A 26876-nucleotide genomic window follows, 5' to 3' on the forward strand; every position below is an offset into this window, starting at 1 on the left:
GGCTGTGATTGGGAGTCCCATAGGGCAGCGTTCAATTGGCCCAGTGTTGTCCGGGTTAGGGTTTGGCCAGAGTAGGCTGTCATTGTAAATAAGAATTTGTTCTTAACTGATTTGCTTAGTTAAATAAAGGTCAGACCCCTCTTTGCCTCCAGAACAGCTACAGATATGCTGTGGCGTTCAAACGTTGCTCAGTTGGTATCACGGGACCATACCACTACACCACTGCCATCAGCCTGTACACCAGCCAGGAAGGGGCCATTGACTCATGCTGCTTATGCCAAATCCTGACTCTGCGGTCAGCATGACGCAACAGGAACTGAGATTCGTTGGACCAGGCAATGTTTTCCACTCCTCAATTGTCCAGTGTTGGTGATCGCGTGCCCACTGGAGCCGCTTCTTCTTGTCTTTAGCTGATAGGAGTGGAACCCTGTGTGGTCTTCTGCTGTAATAGCCAATCCGTGACTAAGACCTACGAGTTGTGCGTTCCGAGATGCCGTTCTGTACACCACTGTTGTACTGAGCCCATTACTTGCCTGTTTGTGGCACACCTGTTAGCTTGCACGAATCTTGCCAATTCTCCTTCGAAGTCTCTCAGCAACAAGCTGTTTTCGCCCACAGGACTGCCGCTGACTTGATGTTTTTTGTTTGTCGCACCATTCTCGGTAAACCCTAGACCCTGTCATGCGTGAAAAGCCCAGGAGGCCGGCCGTTTCTGAGCTACTGGAACCGGCGCGCCTGGCACCAACGATCATACCACACTTAAAGTCGCTTAGGCCCGTTGTTTTGCCCATTCTAACGTTTAATCGAACAGTAACTGAATGATTCGATGCCTGTCTGCCTGCTTTATATAGCAAGCCACAGCAATGTGACTCACTGTCTGTAGGAGTGAACCATTTTCATGAACGGGGTGGTGTACCTAACAAACTGGCCACTGAGTGTATGACGCCATCAGGCTGATAACTGCAATGCCCCTTGGAGTGTTGTGGCTGTAGAGACAGCCACCAGTGACTGAGCATTATTGGGGCAGCGATTAATCACTTTTTCACCTATTTGTTTTCTCTTTCAACACAGCCATATTTTATATAGATGTTATGATATGTTAATTGTCAATGCTGAATATTACGAATCAGCTCCAAGTATATCTTGGCTCTCTATCAGATTTCTTTAATATGAGTGAGAGAGGTTGAAGGTCATAGATTCTTGAAGGTCGTAGTTTTAAGTCTTAGTCCTTGATTTAATGTAAAGGTTATGGCCACCAAATTGCTCCTATGCCAAGAAGAGTTATACTTTGAAATCTTAGCTCCCTTGGCATATCATTTATTTTACATGTTCAGAACTTTTTCAAAGTCATTCAAAACTTTAGTTTTCCACAGTTAGTTTAAAAATCCACAGTTAGTTAACAAATGAGTTAAATTCATGATCTGTTTCTTTGAGAATTGAATACTACAAAGCCTGGCTCGTCGCCTGCGCATGTCCATTTTCTTCAAAGTAATTGCACAACTGCAGATATTTGACTGGAGTTGAAGTCTCACGTCGACTATCATTATTTATGCTCACAATACACATCTGATCTGTGGAATTTCTGACAGTCCTGAGCAACGGCAGGACCCTGAACACACACCGAACAACGTTCCATTATTGAAGATATAAGTCAATTCCTTCATTTCCACCTGGTGGAAGGCTACTTTAAAAGATTCAAATCTAGATGTGTATTAAAATCTCCTCAGTCAATCTGCTTTGTAGAGCAGAAAGAAACCATCTCTGGTGTAGTGTGCCCAGCCCTGAAAGGGGATCTCTACAGGGGTCTGTCTGCTCCGTTCCCCCTGAACAAAAGGTCACCTATGAGCCAGAGCCCTATTCCTCCCCAGTGCCTCAGGACCATAGTTTCCCTCTCTGAGGAGGACCGTTTTTTCTGTCTCACTCTGTAGGTAGGTCTTGTATGGGTGATATAGCTCTATTCTGCACTGTCCCAATGCTTTCCCAACAAATGACTGACAACAATCAAACAAAAATGAAAAACCACAAGACTGTGTGGTTCCAACTGACTGACAATTGTATTTGCTGAAGCTGGTTTCAGATATTCAATTTTAAGCGACCTGCTCATCCATTTCATGAGAATTCTCTCTCTTTCAAAAGGCTTGTCTTTTTATCATAATATAGCTGAATTGGCACTGTGACATTGGTTCTGCATTCAGTGAGACTGCGGCTGAGAGAGAGAGAGAGAGAGAGAGAGAGAGGGGGGGGGGGGGGGGGGGAGGGTTACCAGAGATCCCTCCTCTTCAGATAGCTTACTGTGAGCCTGGAGCTCTCCAAGAAATTATCACAATCTCCAGTCATGACTTGATCTTTGTTATGACATTTTCAATAATTCAGCTTGAACAAATAACTAATCTTGCGTTATCTATTCAGCTTTACAGACTCTACAGGAAACTCTGCTTCTTCTGATGTGCCAAGGGAATTGCAGTAGAAGCTGTCTGCTACAGATTTAGGAACTTAATTTGACCTATATTGTTACAGCAAAATAATCCTGCAGCAACAGGATTTGAATGTTTAGTCCATAATGTTGCTTGATCGGTGGTTAGGCTATCAGCAGGTTAAAAGTAGGCTACATGAAAAGTGCACTACTGTTAATACTGTTAAAAACCGTGTTTTAGTGTGGGTTTTCAGTGAATCTATGTAAATCACGAAGCTCATCTGCATTTCCTGCAGTGCAGGAAAATTCTCAGCAACAAAAGAGTGATCAAATTAAGATCGCTATATACCAGAGGTGAACTCTACACAGTAAGAGGTAAGGTGATGGAAACCATCTTATAGTTCACACTATTCTGGGACCCTGCAGATTCAACACTGTGGGAAAAGCCTTCCTGGTACTCATTTAAACAGCTGGTGAGTCCACGAGGACACCACTGCTTACCATATATCCACATTTGGCATTGGATTCCCCATTCTAGGAATTGACCCACCTACATACAGTAGGGTAACAGTATTTGATGAGAACAGCACTGTATACTACAGTGTTCTAATTTGTTCAAACAATCTTCAAACAATGCCATGCCACTTTCTTTATAGCAATGCTTTCTCAATGAAATATAATTCTGATGATTCTTTCTATTGTGGGTACGTTCGTAAATTCACACTGGAGTGTAAAAAAGCGCTCAGAGTGCACTCTGGGCATTCGTAAATTCAGAGCTTTGTCAGATTGTCCTTTGAAAATTCAGAGCGTTTCGCTCTCTACGCATTTAGTGAGCACACTGGACGCTCTAACCAAGGAGTAGGGTTGATCCGAGCATTCTAACCTCACAACGGCAGTCAAGCACCCAAACTAACTGGCTAAAGTTAGCTAGCTTGCTATCTACTTCCAGACATAAAATGAGAGAACACGTCAATGAGCTGCTGGCAACAATTTAATTACGCTTTTTTTGCAGATGTTTACTGACACCGGTCATTTTTGATGGATGCTGAGCGTTCCTAAATTCATCAGTTATTCTGCGTTCTGGCACACTCAGAAGAGAGTGCTCTGAAATCGGATTAGATAGCCAGATGGAATTTTACGAACAAACCCTATGTATGAACTCTATTATAGCCCAATTAGAGTCCAGTGTCTGTTCAACTGTGTGTTAGGTATTATGTGTAAATCAGCTGATGGGGAGCATTGCTGTCATACAGAGGGTTATGGGTCCCTGTCAAATGTTAGCATTGTATCAAATTTATTAGCTAATTCATTTTCAGAGTTACAGTAGTCAGAGACCTCATCTCTTTATATGAGGTGCTAATATCTTCCCAATTGTAACCATGTATGAAGACAGCTTTGCATACAAAGTGGAAAGTGATCTAAGTCCTACAACAATGTCTTGTGTCTGGGGGATTCTCTGACATTCTGTGATCTATAAAGAACGTTTGTGAGCTCTGTCAGTTGTGCATTGAGAAACGGGAAGAGAGGTGGAGACTGAGACATGGGATCTCACTCTAAGGAAATCAGTGCTCCGTGGTCTTATCTTGCTCGGCAGACTTGTTCAAGGGCGAGAACTGGCAGTCCTAAAATACTTTCCTGACTATGCCATAGCTGTCGAGGTGCACTTGAATTAACTGTTTCAGTCTGATTATTTTGAGGTGTTGACTCTTGTTCGTAGGGAATATTTATTGGGAAGAATAACAAAAAGTGCCATTCGCTGTAATCCCCTTTAGTTCCCTGATGATGAATATAGTTACACCTCCTGACAACATATTTAATAACCTATTTTCAATAAAAAAAATTATGCATTATTTTGTTAATAATTTTTCTATCATATAGCAACTGTAACAATTGTAATTTTGGTGAGAAAATGGAAATTGATACAATTATTATTATAGCACTTTGCAGTATCATCAAGGCGCACAAAGGTTTTTAATATTGAAACTTGGACAGTGCAGTATTACAGTGTAATCAGTCCCAGAAACCAGTCACCCAGCCAAAAAACAATTACTTTATAAGGCAGACAAAAAAAGACATTTGAGATTGTCCGGGTATCTATTTGGTTAACTATTTAGCAGATGGCGGACTGAAGATGGAGGTGCAGAATGCCTCATGAGATATTGCAATATTCATTATCTCTAAAACGGACCAAATAGTAGCACTACACTGATCCATTTGCTCGTGGGCAATAACATTCAAACTGGATAATAACCCGAAAAAAACGTATAAGGACAGAGAAGTTCATTGATAAATATTACGAACGCATTGTCACGTCTACTCCCGCTCCACTGCTTAGGCGTTTAACGTCGCCGGTTTACTAACCACCGGTCCTAGCAACCCATCATTACGCACACCTGGCAACTCGCATTACGCACACCTGCGCCCCATAATTAGGCACAACTGGACTTGATCAATACCCTGATTACTCCTCCTTTATTTAGCCCTCATTTGTCATCAGTCTTTAGGTGTTATTGGTTGTCTCTCATGTTCAGTACGCTTCCCATGTTTGATCTTTTGTATGTTCCCATGTGTTGGGACGTAGATGTGGCCCTCGTCAGGCTCTGGAAAGGGAAACTGCTTCTGCTACCTGCCCTCCAGAACGCATCTATGTCCCCACGGGGGTGAGAAATCAGCTGTTGACCTGAGCACATACATCCCTTGCCGCCGGACACCCAGATATCACCCACACCATCCAATCCCTCTCTGAGAAGTACTGGTGACCCACCTTGGCGCAGGACGTCGCCCACTATGTCAACTCATGCTCCATATGTACCCAATCCAAATCTCTAGCAGGGAAACTACTTCCCCTTCCCGTGCCTCAGCAGCCTTGGTCACATCTGTCCATAGATTTTGTTGCTGATCTTCCTCCGTCTGATGGTTTCACCACTGTTATGGTTGTTGTGGACAGGTTCTCCAAATCCTGCCATTTTATCCCTTTTTCTGGTTTCCCTACCGCTTTCCAGGTTGCTGAGGCGTTGTTCCAACAGGTTTCCTGGCACTATGGCCTTCTGGATGACATCATCTCCAACCGTGGCCCCCAATTCACGGGTATGGAGAGCTTTCATGGAGAAGCTGGGGGTCACGGTCAGCCTCACATCCGGGTACCGGCCTCAGTCCAACGGCCAGGTGGAGAGGCCCAACCAGGAGCTGGGGAGGTTCCTTAGGAGTCACTGTCAGGACCAGCAGGGGGAGTGGGCCCGGTTCCTTCCCTGGGCGCAGTACGTCCAGAACTCACCTCGTCACTCCTCCACCGGGCTGTCTCCCTTCCAGTGCATCCTGGGGTACTAGCAGGCCCTGGCCCCGTGGATCCAGAGCCCGACCGAAGCAGCAGACGAGTGGTTCCGGCATGCAGAGGAGGTTTCACGCTGCCCACGTGAGGCTCCAACGCGCCGTCCACCGACAGAAGTAGGAGGCGGACCGCCACCACAGTGAGGCTCCTGTATTCCGTCCTGGTGATTGTGTCTGGCTCTCCACCAGGAACCTCCCGCTCCGCCTGCCCTGCTGGAAGCTGAGCCCCCGGTTTGTGGGTTTGTTCAAAGTACTCCGGAGGGTCAATGAGGTAACATACCGTTTGCAGCTCCCCACTGACTACCGGATCTCACCCTCTTTCCATGTGTCCCGCCTTAGGCCGGTGGTTCCTAGTCCCCTGGCTGATGCCATCTCCCACGATATCCCTTCGCCACCACTGGACATCGAGGGAAGCCCTGCCTATGCCGTCAGATCCCTCCTGGACTCCCGACGTTGTGGGGGTCGACTACAGTACCTAGTGGACTGGGAGGGGAACGGTCCAGAAGAGCGGTGTTGGGTTCCGGTGGACGACATTCTAGATCCCAACAAAATTTGAGATTTCCACCTTTGCCATCCAGATCGGCCCACTGTCACGTCTACTCCCGCTCCACCGCTCCGGTGCTCGACGTCGCCGGTTTACTAACAACTAACCATCAGTCCTTAGGTGTTATTGGTTGTCTCTCACGTTCAGTACGCTTCCCATGTTTGTTCTTTTGTATCAGTTCCGTATTAACCTCACTTTCTGCACCTGCTTTTTGACTCCCAGCATATACGTTACATGCAGTTGAGGTCAAAACATGTCAGAGAGGAACCAGGGAAAAAAATTATGAACCAAACTCCAAGAGAAAACAACGCGATTCCTCGACAGACACCATTGGCTTTTCACCACCTGGTACGGTAAGAGTGGAAACCGACCTGATAAAATCAAGAAATTATAAATTGGGAGTATTTGAACTTGTCAGTAAAAAAATAAAGGAGAACGAGTGACGAAAAAGCTGCGACAATGGAGAAAGAAAGAAACAAGCTAAAAGATACAGTCAATACTGTTGAATCTGATGTTAATGAACTTAAAAAGGAGAACATGTTTCTAAGAGAAGCCTTACATGGAATACAGACTAGATCCATGCGAGAAAAACTGGTGCTTAAAGAAAATGAGGGTGAAAGATCCTGAAAGCATGGGGAAAGAATTCCTCCTTGAAGCGCTACAGATCCCATGCGATACTGTTGACAAAATCAAGCCTTACAAAAAAAAAATGCAGTTTTGAAACTGCAGTAAAATTGCAGTAACTACAGTCGACTGTAGTATTTTGGACGCAGTAATTGCAGAATAACTGCACTGTACTGCAGTTAGTTCTACTGCACTCTAACTGCAGTTATACTGCAAAATTACTGCAGTAAAAAAACTTTGTTATTTGGATGCAATATTTGCAGCACACTGAAGTTAGACTGCACTCTTACTGCATTTATCACTGCAGTTATACTGTACTCTGACTGCAAACGTTTTTCGAACACGTACACCGTTTCGGATAGAGAGGACAACGATACCAGTGCCCAATCGTTGCCAAATTTGCATTCTTAAAGATAAAATAATGGTTAAAAGCCTGGGCAAAAAACTCACTGGCACGAAAATAGGAATGAATGATCAGTTCATGAAGGAAATTGCAGAACGGCGCAAAGTTCTGTACCCAGTTTTCAAGGTGAATAGACTTATAGGGAAATGTGTTGCTCTCGTAGTCGATAAACTGTACATTGATAACCAACTGTTCCGAGACACCAAGACTACTCCATGGCTATTCTAAATAATACAAAGTTCGAAAAGAGGAGTTGAATAATGGAACGCCCAATACTATCCACGGTAGGAAATGTAATCAAGGAAAAAACGGAAAACAAGAAAATACAACAATTGATAAAGAAATAAACTACAAATCCACTCTATCAATCAAGATAGCATGTTGTAAAATAATTTGTATTTGACTTTCTATTCATATTATTTAGAAATAGATAAAAAAAACAGCATTAGAAGAAAGGATAATTATTTAAATAATACATATTTCAAAAATAATGAACTGGAACACATAAGTACTTAAAAGCCCCAAATTAGGTAGGAATAAACATGGTAGAGATAAAAAAAAAAACACAGCAAACATAGGACATAGAAGGCACAGTATGTGGGTATGTGTGGGTGTATTGTGATGGAAGATGGGGTATATGTTTTTGTGTTTGGAAAAGTCTGGAGTTAAGTGAGTGAAAAAGGAAAATTGTTGCAAATGCCAGAGCCCATGTGTGTCTGCGAGCAGGAGTAGTGACAGAGAGAGTTTTCAATTTTGTGCAGATATGGGATATACATTTTAAAATAGATTATAAATATAGTTTATTGTTTTAATTTCTTATCATGACGGAGCAGTCCCCAACCCTGTACCCTAGACACGCATCTGAGTGACCCACACACTAAGGAGAAATCCTTATCTGTTTAATAGGCCTACTGCAAGTAGCCTATATGCAGCCAAGACAGAAAGATTAACACGGTCAGAGACCCACTAAAGCAACACTGCCCCCTCAAGAGTCTGAGCCTGCCTGGCAAGGTTGGTCCTATAAAGCCAAAGCCCCCGGATATGTGAGCATAATATACAAGGAATTTTTCAAAGCTGCTAATGAGAACCTTGATGACCTTTTACCTAGCTGGTGGGGATTCCGGTGGGGTGCCCCCACACAGGTAGTAGCAGTACTGGCTACACTAGCTGCAGTAACCCATGGGGAGGGGGTCACAATCAGAGAAGGGGCTAATTATTGTGGCGCTGGTGGGACAAAATAATCAAAAGGTCTGACTGCACAGAGATGCTTGGTAAAATGGTCACAACGGGGGACCAGTGTGTGTGTGTTTCAGGGTAGGGGGGTGTATCTGAGCACCATCAGCTAAGACTTGACACTGGTTAATCAAATCTCCCCATTCTTGCTCAATTTTGCGTGCCTTCTCAAACAGCTACAACTGTATATGCATTCGCACATTAAGCGTTCTCTTGAGTTGGGCTCGGGATGAAATAATTGTTAAACATCTGAGCTTGTGGTTGTTTGTAGGGGAAGGGTGGTGTGTGTGTGTGTGTGTGTGTGTATGTATGTGTGTGTGTGTGTGTGTGTGTGTGTGTGTGTGTGTGTGTGTGTGTGTGTGTGTGTGTGTGTGTGTGTGTGTGTGTGTGTGTGTGTGTGTGTGTGTGTGTGTGTGTGTGTGTGTGTGTGTGTGTGTGTGTGTGTGGGTGTGTGGGTGTGTGTGTGTGTGTGTGCTTGCGTGTGTGCGTGCGTGTGTGCGTGTGTATCCCACATCTGTTGCTATGGGGTTATAATGTTAGGGACAATACAGGATGAATTACAATAATTGAATCAATAAATCAAATGTATTTATAAAGCCCTTTTTACATCAGCAGATATCACAAAGTGCTATACAGAAACCCAAATAGCGAGCAATGTTGATGTAGAAGCACAGTGGCTGGGAAAAACTCCCTAGAAAGGCAGGAACCTAGGAATAAACCTAATGTGGAACCAGGCTCTGAGGGGTGGCCAGTCCCCTTCTGGCTGTGCCAGGTGGAGATTATAACAGTACATGGCCAAAACAATAATTGCTTGCCAAAAATGCTTTTTTTTTAATGCCAATCCTGGTTATAGGTAACAATCCTTCGTATGAACTGCCAACATTATTACGCATATTATTCGCCAATTGTGGAAATTAATTTAGATAAATATTTTTTTAAATAACGGTATACAATACAATCGAGGTAAAGGCGTTGGAAATGTTTTTGGCAGTTAATCTGCTTCTGTTCTGTGGGTGGCGCTATGTGCTCTTTTTAATGGGTCCTAATCTCTCAAAGGACCTAGGATACAGATTGACAGGGGTGGTCTGCCAGTCACTGGGACGACAATCCAACTTGGGATGGCGGGAGGTTTTAGCAGTGCAAATACAATGGTATAGCTATATGGGCAACCAATCATTATGTTACTTTTTAATGGTAAGTTTCCAAACATATATTATGATAAATAGAATTTAAACTTGTATCTCATTATGGTGAAATAAGTATAGGCAGGTATAATTTTAATAGCTTTGCAGATAATAAGAAAAGACAACCAGTATTTACATGGCTAAAAGAGAAGGAATAAAATATCCATTGTTTACAGGAAACTCATTCAACTATTTTAGATTAAGTTGTGTGGAGAATGGACTGGTGGGACGAAATTTACCTCTTCCATGGGCGAAAGGGGTGAAGATATGAATTTACAATCAATTTGATCCGAATGTGCAAATTGTTCAAACAGATCCACAAGGTGGATGGATTTTCTTTATATATTTTTTGGTATTTTACCCCTTTTTCGTGCTCGGGAGGCAAAGGTCGAGTTAAGCGTCCTCCGAAACATGACCCGCCAAACCGCGCTTCATAACCCAGAAGCCAGCCGCACAAATGTGTCGGAGGAAACACAGTTCAACTGACGACCAAGATCAGCCTGCAGGCGTCTGGCCTGCCACAAGGAGTCGCTAAAGCGTGATGAGCCAAGTAAAGCCTCCCCAACCAAACTCTGGGCCAATTGTGCACCGCCCTATGGGACTCCAGTTTCATGGCTGGTTGTGATAGAGCCGGAATTGAACCCGGGTCTGTAGTGACACCTCTAGAGCTGCAACGGAGTGCATTAGACCGCTGCGACACTCGGGTGGCAAAGATGGATTATTTTAATCTTTAAAGCTCATTAATCTATACGGTCCAAATAATGATGATCCAAGCTTCTTTGAAAATACCATGCCTTCGGAAAGTATTCAGATCCCTTGACTTTTTCCACATTTTGTTAGGTTACAGCCTTATTCTAAAATGTATTAACTCATTTTTTCTCCTCATCAATCTACACACAATACCCCATAATGAAAAAGCAAAAACAAAAAAATAAAAAACGTAATATAACATTCACGTAAGTATTCAGACCCTTTACTCAGTACTTTGTTGAGGCACCTTTGGCAGCAATTACAGCCTCGAGTCTTCTTGGATATGACGCTGCAAGCTTGGCACACCTGCAGGGATTTTCTCCCATTCTTCTCTGCAGATCCTCTCAAGCTCTATCAGGTTGGATGGGGAGTGTTGCTGCACCGCTATTTCCAGGTCTCTCCAGAGATGTTCAAGTCCGGGCTTTGGCAGGGCCACTCCTCCGTTGTTTTGGCTGTGTGCTTAGGGTCGTTTTCCTGTTGGAAGGTGAACCTTCGCCTGAGATCCTGAGCGCTCTCGAGCAGGTTTTCATCAAGGATCTCTCTGTACTTTGCTCTGTTCATCTTTGCCTCGATCCTGACTAGTCTCCAAGTTCCTGCCGCTGAAAAACATCCCCACAGCATGATGCTACCACCACCATGCTTCACCGTAAGGATGGTGCCAGGTTTCCTCCAGATATGACGCTTGGCATTCAGGCATAAGAGTTTGTGGTTTCATCAGACTATAGAATCTTGTTTCTCATGGTCTGAGAGTTTTTAGGTGCCTTCTGGCAAACTCCAAGCGGGCTGTCATGTGCTTTTTATTGAGGAGTGGCTTCAGTCTGGCCACTCTACCATAAAGGCCTGATTGGTGGAGTGCTGCAGAGATGGTTGTCCTTCTGGAAATGTTCTCCCCTCTCCACAGAGGAACTCTGGAGCTCTGTCAGAGTAACCGTCAGGTTCTTGGTCACCTCCCTGACCAAGGCCCTTCTCCCCCGATTGCTCAGTTTGGCCATGCGGCCAGCTCTAGGGAGAGTCTTGGTGGTTCCAAACTTCTTCCATTTAAGAATGATGGAGGCCACTGCGTTCTTCGGGACCTTCAATGCTGCAGAAATGGTATGGTACCCGTCCCCAGATCTGTGCCTCAAAACAATCCTGTCTCGGAGCTCTACGTACAATTACGTTTTTTCCTCTGACATGCACTGTCAACTGTGGGACCTGATATAGACTGGAGTGTGCCTTTCCAAATCATGTCAATTGAATTTACCACAGGTGGACTCCAATCAAGTTGTAGAAACATCTCAAGGATGATCAATGGAAACAGGATGCACCTGACCTCAATTTCATGTCATAGCAAAGGGTCTGAATACTTATGTGAATAAGTTATTTCAGTGTTTTATGTTTAATACAATTACAAACACTTCTAAAAACCTGTTTTCACTTTGTCATTATGGGGTATTATGTGGAGATTGCTGAGGATTTTTTCTTTATTTAATACATTTTAGAATAAGGCTGTAACGTAACAAAATGTGGAAAAAGTCAAGGGGTCTGAATACTTTCCGAAGGCCCTGTATATATAATAATTTATCAAGCCTACAAGCAGTGGTGAACCGTCATTCAGGGCAGGTTTTTAGCAAATACTTTAACTAAAATACTTTTTTTGGAGGGGGGGGGGGGGGGGCTTGCCTGTTAGCATGTTATTGTGGCATTAATAAGTGTCACATATCAGTTTGCAAACAATGTAAAAAATAATATATACAGTATCATTGAGTTAATAAACCCGCATACAAACATGGTCTCTTTTTTGTTTTCTTGAGTAAGGCAGCTCCAAAATTCAGGTGTTTCAGCCTAGGTCAGTGCTTTCTGTGGTGGTGGGGAAAGCCAGCAGAAAATACGGAGCGTTGCGCCGTGATTGGCTCAGTGTTCTGTCACTCATGGGGACTTTACGTCACTGCCAAGTGTAAGAGGAGACATTGAAAATTCTATCCCATTGGCTGCTGCCATAGAAGTGCCCATCCAAGAAGGCTCAAGGTCATTGGCCACAGATAAAATTACATCAAATCACTTTGACTGGACCGATCATGTCAACATCATACTTTCACAATCTTAGCTAGCAGTCATCATCATGAATCAAGTCGACAATCTACTTGCAAATCCTTTTTAATCCTTGTCATATGAAGAGAAATAAGGAAGAAAAATTATAGATAAAACGTATCGGTGCTCATCGGCCATTGGACATAAATATGACACAACACGTTGGAAATCCCAAATTCAACTAGTGGTTTGGAAGGAATCAGTGACAGTGGTTGTGTGTTCTGGGAAATGTTCTTGTTACTTACAACATCATGCTAATCACATTAGCACACATTAGCTCAACCGTCCAGAGGGTGGGACACCGATCTGTAGAGATCCTTAAGAGGTTTTTAACCTCATCACACTACAAACTATCACCCTTCTGCACTTAAATAAATCATGAATATCATGGATATAATGGAACTAGTGGATATATGGAGGGTTAAATATCCTGAAATAGTCAGATATAAATGGTGGAGGCTCAATCAAGTTAGTCGTATTGAATACTTATGTCATTTTCGCTGGCACCAAAAGTAAAAAAAAGTCTTGACAGGAGACAGAATGCAGTCGGATATTGGACACTTTATCAAGGCCTATTGGATGACAGCTTGTTTTTAATCAGGACAGAAGAATTTATAACTGACTTTTTCCGACATAATATATTGTAGGTACAGCAGATCCCCTTACTGTATGGGACACTTTTAAATGTGCCTTTAGAGGCCATGCAATGCAATACTCATCTTTAAAACAAAAGCAATTTAAGTCATAATAATTCATATTAAGAAAGGAAATAGAGGGACTAACAGTACAGATAGATACTAACAAAAACAGTGCCATAGAGGCACAGAATACATTTGAGGAAAAAAAAAAGAAATGGATGAACTTATTCAAGAAAGATCAAGTGTAATATATTATAGTCTGGGGAAACTCCAGGGCTGGATGGCATACCAGTTGAGGTATACCAAACCTTTTTTGATTACTCAGAAGACTGTTATTAGCATGTTTTAACTACGCCTATCAAAATGGTAGATTATCAGATACTCAACAAGAAGGTCTGATTTCATTATTACTGAAACAGGACCCAAGTGGTAAATATAAAGATCCAGTCCATCAGAATAATCGGAGTCCCCTTACACTTCAGTGTTGTGATGCAACAAATTATAGAAAAGTGCATATCGCATAGAATTAAAAAGGATATTATTCATCCTAATCAGACAGGTTTTTTACATGGACGATACAGTACATTGGAGATAATATAAGACAAGTACTGGAAACAATAGACTGCTATGAAAAATCTGGAAAACCAGGCCTGGTATTCATAGCGGACTTTGAAAATACTTCTGATAAAGTACAATTTATATATAAATGCCTGGAATATATCAATTTTGGAGAATCTCTTATACAAATGGGTTAAAGTATAGCAGCCGCAGGTGTAAAAATAGTAAATAATGGGTACTTCACAGAAAGTATTAAACTGTCAAGAGGTGTCAGAGGAAGAAACAGACTGTTCTCATAGACTGTTCTTTTTGCTACAGCATGGCAAGCGGTACCGGAGTGCCAAGTCTAGGTCCAAAAGGCTCCTTAACAACTTCTACCCCCAATTCATAAAACTGCTGAACCAGACTATTTGCATTGACACCCCCACTCCCTTTGTTGTTTCACTGCTGCTACTTGCTGTTTATTATCTATGCATAGTCATTTTACCCCTACCTACATGTACAAATTACCCCGACTAACCTGTACCCTCACACATTGACTCGGTACCAGTACCCCCTGTATTTTGCCTCATTATTGTTATTTTATTGTGTTGTTTCTTTTCTTTTTTACTTTAGTTTATTTAGTAAATATTTTCTTAACTCTATTTTCTTAAAACTGCATTGTTGGTTAAGGGCTTGTAAGTAAGTATTCACGGTAAGGTGTTGTATTCGGTGCATGTGAGAAATAATATTTGATTTGATTTGATAAATAGGACTGTGGAATTATGTCACACATGCGGCTAATGTCACGTTCCTGACCTATTTATGTTAGTTGTTATGTGTGTTAGTTGGTCAGGACGTGAGGTTGGGTGGGCATTCTATGTTTTTTGTTTCTGTGTTGGTTTTGGGTTGCCTGGTATGGCTCTTAATTAGAGGCAGGTGTTTGGCGTTCCTCTAATTAAGAGTCATATTTAGGTAGGCGTTGTCACAGTGTTCGTGGTGGGTGATTGTCTCCTGTGTTTGTGTATGTCGTTGCGCCACACGGGACTGGTTTCGGTTTGTTTGTTAAGTGTCATTTATGTGTAGGCTTTTTCCCTGTTCGTGCGTTCTCGTGTGTTATGTGAGTCCGTCGTTCAGATCTGTTCTACACCGTTTATTTGTTTTGTTAGTGTATAGTCAAGTTCGTGTTTTTTTCCGTCTTGTCATTAAATTCATTATGTATTCAAACTCCACTGCGCCTTGGTTCAATCCCTGCTCCTCTTCGGATGAAGAAGAGGAGGACAGCCGTTACAGAATCACCCACCACTCCAGAGCCAAGCAGCGGAGGCAAGGGAAAGCTCGACAGGGCAACAAGGATTTCTGGACTTGGGAGGAAATATTGGACGGGAGAGGTCCATGGGCACAGCAGGGAGAATATCGCCGTCCCAAAGCTGAGCTGGAGGCACGGAGGAGAGCAGAGGCTACCGGAGAGAGGAACCGGAGCTATGAGGGAACGCGTCTGGCACGGAAGCCAAAAAAAGCCCGTAAGTAACACCCAAAAATTTCTTGGGGGGGGGCTAGGAGGTAGTGGGCCAAGGGCAGGTAGGAGACCTGCGCCCACTTCCCAGGCTTACCGTGGAGAGCGGGAGTACGGGCAGGCGCCGTGTTACGCAGTAGAGCGCACGGTGTCTCCTGTACGAGTGCATAGCCCAGTGCGGGTTATTCCACCTCCCCGCACTGGTAGGGCTAGATTGAGTATTGACTGGTCTCCAGTGCGTCTCCTCGGGCCGGCATACATGGCACCGGCCTTACGCATGGTTTCCCCGGTTCGCCTACATAGGCCGGTGCGGGTTATTCCACCTCCCCGCACTGGTCGGGCGACCGGGAGCATTCAACCAGGTAAGGTTGGGCGGGTTCAATGCTCAAGAGTGCCAGTACGCCTCCACGGTCCGGTATTTCCGGCACCACCTCCCCGCCCCAGCCTAGTACCTACAGTGTCTACACTACGCACTAGGCTACCAGTGCGTATCCTGAGCCCTGTTCCTCCTCCACGCACTCTCCCTGTAGTGCGTGTATCTAGCCCGGTGCCTCCAGTTCCGGCCCCACGCACTAAGCTACCAGTGCGTCTCCAGAGCCCTGTACAAACTGTATCTTCTCCCCCTACTAATCCTGATGTGCTTGTCCTCAGCCCGGCATCACCAGTGCCGGTACCTCGCATCAGGGATAGAGTAGGCTTTGAGAATACAGTGTGCCCTGTCCCTGCTCCCCGCACTAGTAGGAAGGTGCTTATCCTTAGCCCGGTGCCTCCAGTTCCGGCACCACGCACCAGGTCTACAGTGCGCCGTATCCGGCCTGAGCCATCCGTCTCCCCAGCGCCATCTGAGCCATCCGTCTCCCCAGCGCCATCTGAGCCATCCGTCTCCCCAGCGCCATCTGAGCCATCCGTCTCCCCAGCGCCGTCTGAGCCATCCGTCTGCCAGGAGCCTGCAAAGCCGCCCGTCTGCCATGAGCCTGCAAAGCCGCCCGTCTGCCATGAGCCTGCAAAGCCGCCCGTCTGCCATGAGCCTACAGAGCCATCCGCCAGACAGGAGCCGCTAGAGCCGTCAGCCAGACAGGAGCCGCTAGAGCCGTCAGCCAGACAGGATCTGCCAGAGCCGCCAACCAGACAGGATCTGCCAGAGCCGCCAACCAGACAGGATCTGCCAGAGCCGCCAACCAGACAGGATCTGCCAGAGCCGCCAACCAGACAGGATCTGCCAGAGCCGCCAGCGAGCCATGAGCAGCCAGAGCCGTCAGAGAGCCATGAGCAGCCAGAGCCGTCAGAAAGCCATGAGCAGCCAGAGCCGTCAGAGCGCCATGAGCAGCCAGAGCCGTCAGAGCGCCATGAGCAGCCAGAGCCGTCAGAGCGCCATGAGCGTCGAGAGCCGTCAGAGCGCCATGAGCGTCGAGAGCCGTCAGCCTGCCATGAGCGTCGAGAGCCGTCAGCCTGCCATGAGCGTCGAGAGCCGTCAGCCAGCCATGAGCGTCGAGAGCCGTCAGCCAGCCATGAGCGTCGAGAGCCGTCAGCCAGCCATGAGCGTCGAGATTCGTCAGTCAGCCATGAGCTGCCCTTCAGCCTGAAACGGCTAGATACCCAGAACTGCCCATCAGTCCAGAGCTGTCTCTCTGTCCGGAGCTGCCTTTCAGTCCGGAGTTGCCCCTCTATCCTGATCTCCCTCTCTATCTTGATCTACCTCTATATTCTTATCTATCCCTCTGTCTTGATTTATCTCTCTGTCCCGGTGCTGTCCTTATTAGTGATGTTATTAAGAGGATTTTGTGGGGGTAAAAAGAGGGTGGACATTCTTAGAGGGAGGAAGCTAGGATGGATTATGGTGGGGTGGGGACCTCGCCCGGAGCCTGAGCCACCACCGTGGTTAGATGCCCACCCAGACCCTCCCCTAGACTTTGTGCTGGTGCGTCCGGAGTTCGCACCTTATGGGGGGGGTAATGTCACGTTCCTGACCTATTTATGTTAGTTGTTATGTGTGTTAGTTGGTCAGGACGTGAGGTTGGGTGGGCATTCTATGTTTTTTGTTTCTGTGTTGGTTTTGGGTTGCCTGGTATGGCTCTTAATTAGAGGCAGGTGTTTGGCGTTCCTCTAATTAAGAGTCATATTTAGGTAGGCGTTGTCACAGTGTTCGTGGTGGGTGATTGTCTCCTGTGTTTGTGTATGTCGTTGCGCCACACGGGACTGGTTTCGGTTTGTTTGTTAAGTGTCATTTATGTGTAGGCTTTTTCCCTGTTCGTGCGTTCTCGTGTGTTATGTGAGTCCGTCGTTCAGATCTGTTCTACACCGTTTATTTGTTTTGTTAGTGTATAGTCAAGTTCGTGTTTTTTTCCGTCTTGTCATTAAATTCATTATGTATTCAAACTCCACTGCGCCTTGGTTCAATCCCTGCTCCTCTTCGGATGAAGAAGAGGAGGACAGCCGTTACAGCTAACAAAATATATGGAAATGTCTGCTCTACTCAAAATTACAACCAACTAATTGCAGCATTACCACAAAAATGGAAGAAGCAAGTGGAAGGGGGCAAAAGTAAAAATGTACAGCTGATTGACAGCAAATTAATTGCTCAAAGCGATGATGGAATTTTAGGGCGAGACAGCTTGGCCAGATCTGGGGCCAGGGTGTCTAACCAAGAGCAGAAACAGAAAATAGGGTTTTCATTATCCGCATAAAAGACTGATCTGATTTTCATCTCTTTTTTGTTACAACTTTTTTGTTACAACAAAATCTCTGTTAACTTCCAGGAAACTTATGAAAACACATTTATTCTAATTAATGTGTATCTTGTCATTGCAGGAACCACCAAACTGCTCTTTCAGACAGGAGGAAGGCTACAATATTCTGACAGGGTTTCGTTTTTTACCCAATGCCAGATCTCTTTAATGATTTGTCTGCTTAGATGCACCTATGTGAACTTTAGAATTTGGCTTTTCAAAATGAAAACATCCCTCATGAACTCAAGTCCACAGTCCATTCATCCTGGAGTAGTAGACAAAGCATAGTCTCAAGTTTATATTTGGTTCTATATTTATATTTGGGTTCTATAATCTCATCACCCAGGACCAAATATCCTGTGCAAGACTGGGTTCTATATTACCCAAACCCATAGGTTCTCTATGATTTGCAACCTCTATAGCCAAACTAACGTAAACTAGAACAGTGATGCGTCAATGCCGATCAATCCCTAACTCTTCTCTAAGGTTTTTATTATGCTGTTGATTGTTTTAATTCCTATGTATTTAGTTCAATTTCAAATCTCCATGCGCAACTTGTTTTCAGAATTCACAATGCAGCTTCTCTCATTGTTATCTGGTCCTTCCAAGTAGTAGTCACTCCTCCCTGCCCCATACCATCGCCTGCTGTCAATCATCAATGACCTTCATAAAAACAGTCAATGACATTCATATTTTCCCTTTTAATTTGCAGCCGGGAGTCATGCTCATCATCAGCAGTCATCACATATTGTGAGTTCCAATACCATACCATGTACACAGTGCAGACCAATGGACCGAAATGCACCATTTCCTTTACTTCAGGGTTAGAGAGGCCCCTCCCTCTAACGTCAGAATGGACATGCATTGTATTCTAATGACTGTTGTCTTCTGGAAGTGTGAAGAAGTAAATAATTGGCTAAAATTGTTTTCTTCTATTTGGATTCTAAGTACTTGGTTTTCTGTGTTTCAAAGATGGATAAAGCAGACATACACAGGTTATATTTAAATATTCAAATCAAATCTAACTTTATTTGTCACATCAAGCCCTTAATCAACAATGCAGTTCAAGAAAGAGTTAAGAAAACATTTACCAAATAAACTAACGTAAAAAATAATCAAAAGTAACACAATAAACAACAATAACGAGGCTATATAGAGGGAATACCGGTACCGAGTCAATACGTAGGGGTACAGGTTAGTCGAGGTAACTTGTACGTTTAGGTAGGGGTACGTTTTGTACACGTTGGCTTGTCTTAGCTACAGTACATCCTCTCAGGAAAATCTGATAGCATTTCCTAGGAAATTCTGGTGACATTTTTGGATTCATCCTGCTACACAGTTACACTTTGTGATATCCTCTTTCTCCTGATTCTTACTCTATATGTCCCCCCCCTGCAGCACCAACGCATTAATGATAGGTAGTGGTTTGCGATCCATAGGTAACCGCTCTGTCCCGCTCCCCTGTATCCCGTTTCCCAGAGCTGAAGATCCGAATGAATTTTGCGCATGTGTTTCTTTACCTCTACTTTATGCACACATTTTTGTGGTCACCCTCCCTTCACATTTCTCACTGTCAATCCTGAATGAACATTTTTCAGGTTTAACGGGTGAGACGTCCATGCAGGATCTGCATACCAACCATTTTATCTCAATCAGTTTCATGGGGATATGCATTTAGATCTTATTGAGTTATATAGTGTTGTTTCGAAGCAGCCTACTTTGTTGTTTGAATTGTGTAAAGTGACTGAATTTTAGGGCAGATGGTGTTAATAAACTGTAGCATAGCCTACCTGTGTTTTGTTTCAAAGCACATATTTCGCCTAGTGGCATGGCTGTTGAGTTTCGGCTACATGAGAGAAAAATTTGACCATCATGCTGTAATTTCATAAGAAATTAGGTGGTGTTTTATTGTTTTACAGTAATGTTAGACTATGCTATTATATTCTGTTATTTTATGTAAAATACTATCATTATGTGATCTTGCAGAAATTGATTCAGCTTTGATATAACTTTATTAAATGAGCACCATTCGCCAGAGTCGCCTGTTCTCTACGAATAGAGCAGAGACTGTGCATAAATAGAATCCCAAACATGTGCAGAAGCTTCGGGACCTTTAGCTGTCAGGAAGAAGGGTCCAGAAGAGTAAGATCCGCAGCTACTCTGTTGATGATAAGTCATAACTTTACTGAATTAAATCAGAAAAGTTATTAGAGTAAACAGATAGACAAAGTCTGTGGATGCTGGGTGGCCTGTATAGGAAATAGCTTGCAGTAAACAAAATGCAGGGGCTTCAATACATATGAATCAGAATAATGGAGTGAATTGAGTGATTGCTGTGAGAGATATATCTGTATACACATCTTTACTCACAGGCAGTCTGAATCGCCCATGTTTGGCAAGATAGATTAATAAAGAAGGAATATTGAGAGTGCGATAGAGAGAGAGATCATTAACTGCTTGACATAACTAAGATTTGGGAGATGTAGGTGCAACAAGACTTCTGTGAAACAGGATTGCATGAAGTCAATTTAAGTATAATGAAATACAGGAATAAAGTATCAGACAACGAATACAACAACAAAAAATGGAGGTACAAAGACCTGAATATTGTCTAGCAACGCTCAAAGCAACAATGAAACAAATATTATCTAGCAACATTCAAACAAATATTGTCTAGCAACATTAAAGCAACATTCAAACAAATATTGTCTAGCAACATTAAAGCAACATTCAAACAAATATTGTCTAGGAGCATTCAAGCAACATTCAAACAAATATTGTCTAGCTATATTCAGCATGCTTTTCCAGGCCTGCAAGCCTTAGAATAATAATCATAGTACATATTCAGATTTGCATGCATACTAGCACCCATTCTCTTTGTCTGTCACATGCTGCAGGATGAAGGATTTAAATGATCAGGATTTCAGTTATTTTGCGTTTGGTAGAACTACCATCAAAACAGGATCATTATTAACAACAATAACAACACTTTGGTGCCCACTGATGTCTCGCAACCCAACGTGGTGAAACGTTACACTACTTTGATCCCCCAATTGTAACAGTTGTGCACATGTAAGTTGTTTTATGAACAAATTAATGGGTCAAGAACATATGTTATACAATGGTTTGGTCTAATCCTGAATACTGATTGGTTAAAACCGCATTCCAGCTGGTGTCGTTTCCACAAGTTGCCACCGGCTAAATCTATGATGTTAAAATCCCTATTTACTCTGTGCAATCCACTCAACGCAATCCACTGTCTCATCAGCCCAGACAGGCAATTTATAAACTTGATCTCCACTATAAAAAGCATCTAGACATTATCTCACATTTCTTTTAGACTAACATTTTTTTTTCAACAGCAGAGATTTGCAAAAACCTTGCTGTCTGTCTCTCCGACTTTGTCAACATTGTTTCAATATTCAAATTTGATCTCCTGCTGTCCCATAATAATGAATGTGTCGGGAGTCTGAAAAAGACAGACAGGCAGGGAGCATTTCTCAGCCAGTCGAAATCATGAATCAACTGGCATCATTTCTACAGATATACAGTTGAAGTCGGAAGTTTACATACACCTTAGCCAAATACATTTAAACTCCGTTTTTCACAATCGCTGGCATTTAATCCTAGTAAAAAATCCCTGTTTTATGTCAGTTAGAATCACTACTTTAATTTAAGAATGTGAAATGTCAGAATAATAGTAGAGAGAATTATTTATTTCAGATTTTATTTCTTTCATCACAATCTCAGTGGGTCAGAAGTTTACACACACTCAATTAGTATTTGGTAGCATTGCTTTTAAATTGTTTAACTTGGTTCAAATGTTTCGGTAGCCTTCCACAAGCTTCCCACAATAAGTTAGGTGAATTGTGGCCCATTCCTCCTGACAGAGCTGGTGTAACTGAGTCAGGTTTGTAGGCCTCCTTGCTCGCACATGCTTTTTCAGTTCTGCCCACAAAATGTCTATAGGATTGAGGTCAGGGCTTTGTGATGGCCACTCCAATACCTTGACTTTGTTGTCATTAAGCCATTTTGCCACAACTTTGGAAGTATGCTTGGGGTCATTGTCCATTTGAAAGACCCATTTCTGACCAGTTTTTAACTTCCTGACTGATGTCTTGAGATGTTGCTTCAATATATCCACATAATTTTTCTGCCTCATGATGCCATCTATTTTGTGAAGTGCTCCAGTCCCTCTTGCAGCAAAGCACACCCACAACATGATGCTGCCACCCCCGTGCTTCACGGTTGGGATGGTGTTCTTTGGCTTGCAAGCGTACCCCTTTTTCATCCAAACATAATGATGTTCTCTATGGCCAAACCGTTCTATTTTTGTTTCATCAGACCAGAGGACATTTGTCCAAAATGTACGAACTTTGTCCCCATGTGCAGTTGCAAACCGTAGTCTGGCTTTTTTATGGTGGTTTTGGAGCAGTGGCTTCTTCCTTGCTGAGCGGCCTTTCAGGTTAAGTTGAAATAGGACTCGTTTTACTGTGGATATTGATAATTTTGTACCTGTTTCCTCCAGCATCTTCACAAAATCCTTTGCTGTTGTTCTTGGATTGATTTGCACTTTTCGCACCAGAGTGCGTTCATCTAGGCGACAGAATGCGTCTTCTTCCTGAGCAGTATGACGCTGCGTTGTTCCATGGTGTTTATACTTGCATACTATTGTTTGTACAGATGAACGTGGTACCTTCAGGCGTTTGGAAATTGCTCCCAATGACGAACCAGACTTGTGGAGGTCTACATTTTTTTCTGAGGTCTTAGCTGATTTCTTTTGATTTTAATATGATGTCAAGCAGAGGCACTGAATTTGAAGGTAGGCCTTGAAATACATCCACAGGTACACCTCAAATTGACTCAAAGGATGTCAATTAGCCTATCAGATGCTTCTAAAGCCATGACATAATTGTCTGGAATTTTCCAAGCTGTTTAAAAGCACAGTCAACTTAGTGTATGTAAACTTCTGACCCATTGGAATTGTGATACAGTGAATTATAAGTGAAAAAAATCTGTCTGTAAACAATTTTTGGAAAAATGACTTGTGTCATGCACAAAGTAGATGTCCTAACTGACAAGCCAAAACAATAGTTTTGTAGCTGTGTCGTTGGCTTGCTCCTCTGAACAACAGTGTCCTGACGAGTGAGCACATTTACTATGCAAGGCAAAATCGCGCCTCATTAGCTCATTGTTATGGGTGTATCCAAATAAATGTCACTAGAAAACAGCTTCAACAAATGCAAATGCGGCTAGTTTGTTGTTATTCTAGCTGCACTTTTAGACATAGTTGGCTAGCTAGCAAGCAAGGGATAAAAACGTTGCCAGCCAGTATGGCAATTGAACATTTAGAACTAACGACTGGGTCACATCCATAGATACAGAACAAAAAGACTGAATGACTGTGTCGCGTCTCCAGCAACCCTAGATTTGTGTCGGGATTAGATCTAAGTGGAAAGATGAAATTGTATGAATAAATTCATCAAAATTAAGTTTTTAATGAAAATATGTCAATCATTATTTGAATATGTTGTTAACTCGTTGTATGAAAGGTATAATGCCCTCGAAGCCGGTGTTTGGAGGATATATTGGCACGGTTGCCGGAGTTCGAGTTCATCTCGGACCTAACAACACCCGTGCCAATATATCCTCCAAACACCGGCTTCTCTGGCTTTATCACCTAAATAGAGAATATTACAGCAGGCCCAAAAATGTGAGTACATTTAAGTTGTAATTGCTGCTCTTGTTTGAGACCATTCTGATGTGCAAACATTTAGCCCCGTATCTGTGAGGTGCTCTCCAATTTGCTGATTCATTTTATGTGACTCATTTTATGGTCAAGTCTAAGGTCATTCTCTTACCCTGGCTGGATCAATCCGCCACATGTAGAATGGATTTCGGCAAGACATGAAACAATACAGATGTAAGATTTTAATTTGAGCCAGTTTTCTACAACAGGAAAATAATCTTGCAGCAACAGCAATTTAAATTATTATAAATAATGGACATGTTTTTAGGGGTTGATACATTTTTTGTTGATACAATAATGGACATTTTTGTAGGGGTTGATACATTTTTTGTAAGTGCAAGTCAAGTCTGATATTTCAATGTGGAAATTACAAACTTTATAAGCATTTTTAAGCCTCAAATACACTATAGGTTTGCATTTCCTGCTGTGCAAGAAAATTCTCAGCAACAAAAGCGTGATCAAATTAAGATCCTACATCTGTAGATATAACAATCATGACTCACCTTCCACCTCATCCTCAGGCAGGTTAATGGGGGTCCGGTATGACAGGATATCTGGAATAGTGCAAATTCCCCTGTACATCAACCTGGTGGTTCGCACTGGCATTCGCACTGGCATTTCTGCGAGGGAAACTCTGTGTCGCGATCTTCATAGGCTATAGCTCACTGTTTGCTGAATAAAACTTTACTATAGTCCACTTTGGAGAACAAACATCTGTTAGGTTATGTCACTTGATATCTTCTGTTTTTTGGTGTAGCCTGTTGACAAAACAGTAGCGGAATCGAAGCACGTGAAGTCCCCGACAAGTGGCAGGTGTCTCTGCCTTTGGTTTCATGCATGTAATGGCTGGCTATACAACAAGAATGCTTGTGTATATATGTCACGCCAACTTCGCAATACAATTACCAAAGGATATAAGTACTACATATAGTGCTGAAACTATGTTATTGTCTCAAATAATGATCCACCTAAGCATAGCGAATATCTGTGTTACACCAAAACCTCCAATTTAAAATCACATATTGTATTCCGCATATCTGGGAATAAAATAATGATACAAAAAAACTATACATAAAAACAGAACTTGTGAATTACAAATCCGAGTCGAGCGCATATTTTTGTGTTAAATCATAGATCAACGTAGGCTAACGCCGGTTTCCTCACACGTTCCTCTCCTGTTCCTTTATCTTCACTTCTTGAGACCAGTCGATACAACTGTAAGTAACCATTAGCCAAAAACAGCTGCAACCAGTAGCTTATTGAACAGATTCTCATCGGTAAGGTTCTCAGTGAAATTAACACGTTTTTTTTGGCGGCAAAAAAAATAGACAAAAGGAATGTATAGCCTAACAACTAAATGGCTGCAAAACTAAAAACAAGAGTTGTCATGATATTCAATAATCAATGGATTTCCTGGTCGACCCACTGTCTCTTTATTCTGATGGAGGAACACTCCGTGTATAGGTTGATCCTTGAGCCGTCTGCTCTGCACACTGTTGTCTCATTTTGGTTCCCTCAATCCAAGCTCCCCACGGTTTCTAGTGATGACAACCCCATCCACCTCCCCCTTCACCGTAGACTTTATATATTATCTTATTGAGCACAAAACGTGTCTCTCAAGGTTGACATTGATGACTGACTCTTTTTACTATTTAGTGAAGCTTGAACATGATGGTCACTGTATCTTGTACTAGGGCACGTAATGGTAAATGAATAGATGAACGTAGATAGAGAAATAATATTATAGTCTATCTATTTAAGGATGTAGTTTTTTGCTAAAGCTGTATATAGTAATACATATATATTATCTTTTTACTTGAAATGTGCAAGAGCTGATCCCGAGGAACAACAGATGATCTTCAGTTTGACTTTATTGGACGATAGCTACTGTGGTAGGAAGGTCAAAGCTGCGCGCCGTAATACGATTCCAGCACCAAGGACAGCGCGTTCTAACGTTCATGCACTTTACTGCCTCCTCTTCCTCATGTCAGTCTGACGTCGTGGCGCCAAACGCCTCCATCATTTCCTTATGGAGTTCTTCAATATGTGATTTCAATTAAACATCACTCAATGAAGCATATCACTCAAGTCTGTAGATGAAACTAGAATTATTCACAATTTCAGTGTGTGTGTGTGTGTGTGTGTGTGTGTGTGTGTGTGTGTGTGTGTGTGTGTGTGTGTGTGTGTGTGTGTGTGTGTGTGTGTGTGTGTGTGTGTGTGTGTGTGTGTGTGTGTGTGTGTGTGTGTGTTTATTTTTATGTACTGCTTGTTTGTTGGCTATGTGTCAAGATTCTTCACATAGTTGAATGAGAATCCTGTGGTGAGGGCTCTGAATGGTTTCTCTGGGCTGTTTTCGTGCTGGTTTGGCTGACAGTTCTATTCCTCTCTGGATGCTGGGGGATTGTCTCCCTCTGCTGCACCTGGGCCCCTCCCTGAGCCTCTGTCTGAGCACTGCCTGGGCTCTGACAGCAGCAGGCTTTATGAAAGCTGAATAACAGGCACCTCTCATTCCAAACCGATCCACAGTACAATGGATGTGATGGTTCAGACCCTGACTCATCCTCTCAAACCCAGAAAGACAGGCTCAGCTTTAATGATTTTTCTAACACAATGCCATGAGAAAGCCATGGTTTGATAATCACATCCAAAATGCCCCCACACTGCACAGTACGTGTCTTGTTTACAAAGGCATCCTTGCATGTTTGGTGAGTGAGTGCATCACCTTTAAATATGTATTGATTCTCAATGTCACAGCTGCCCTGCTAGGATAAAATATGCTGAAAACCTGTTGTTTATTCACTGTGTGGGCACGACACTGCATGAGCTTTTTTGTGTCTGTATGTTTGTGCGTGTGTATGTGTGAGGGAGGGAGTGGGTTTAGGGCAAGCCAGAAAAGGTGCCCCTCAACAGCATACAAACCCTTGTGCACGGGCAGTACTAGAAGGTCAGACATCTATACAGCATTTGACGTCTAGAATGCTTTTATCCAACAGCCAGCATGGGTTCATCTTTTGTTCATGTAAAATCTATAATGGTCTCAGACCATAGTTAGAGACCAAGAGGTGAAAGAATCTGTCGATATAACCACTTTCTGCTATTTTCATTTATTTCCTTGCTTGTACTACACACAGGTGAAACACAACACTCTGTCCCTCTTTGTAA

General features: G+C 43.0%; 1 protein-coding gene across 1 annotated transcript in view; it reads right to left on the minus strand.

The window, feature by feature from the left end:
* The window catches only part of LOC129814420 (calcium-binding protein 7-like), a 39835-nt gene extending 15179 nt beyond the window's left edge, over nt 1-24656 (minus strand). Inside the window, exon 1 of the mRNA XM_055867531.1 lies at nt 24218-24656. Coding sequence (XP_055723506.1) covers nt 24218-24332 — 115 coding nt within the window. The 5' untranslated portion in view covers nt 24333-24656. The remainder of the gene's footprint in view (nt 1-24217) is intronic.
* Between the last annotated feature and the right edge of the window lie 2220 nt (nt 24657-26876).

This window comes from Salvelinus fontinalis, chromosome 2, assembly GCF_029448725.1.
Source record: "Salvelinus fontinalis isolate EN_2023a chromosome 2, ASM2944872v1, whole genome shotgun sequence".
In the NCBI taxonomy this organism is placed as follows: domain Eukaryota; kingdom Metazoa; phylum Chordata; class Actinopteri; order Salmoniformes; family Salmonidae; genus Salvelinus; species Salvelinus fontinalis.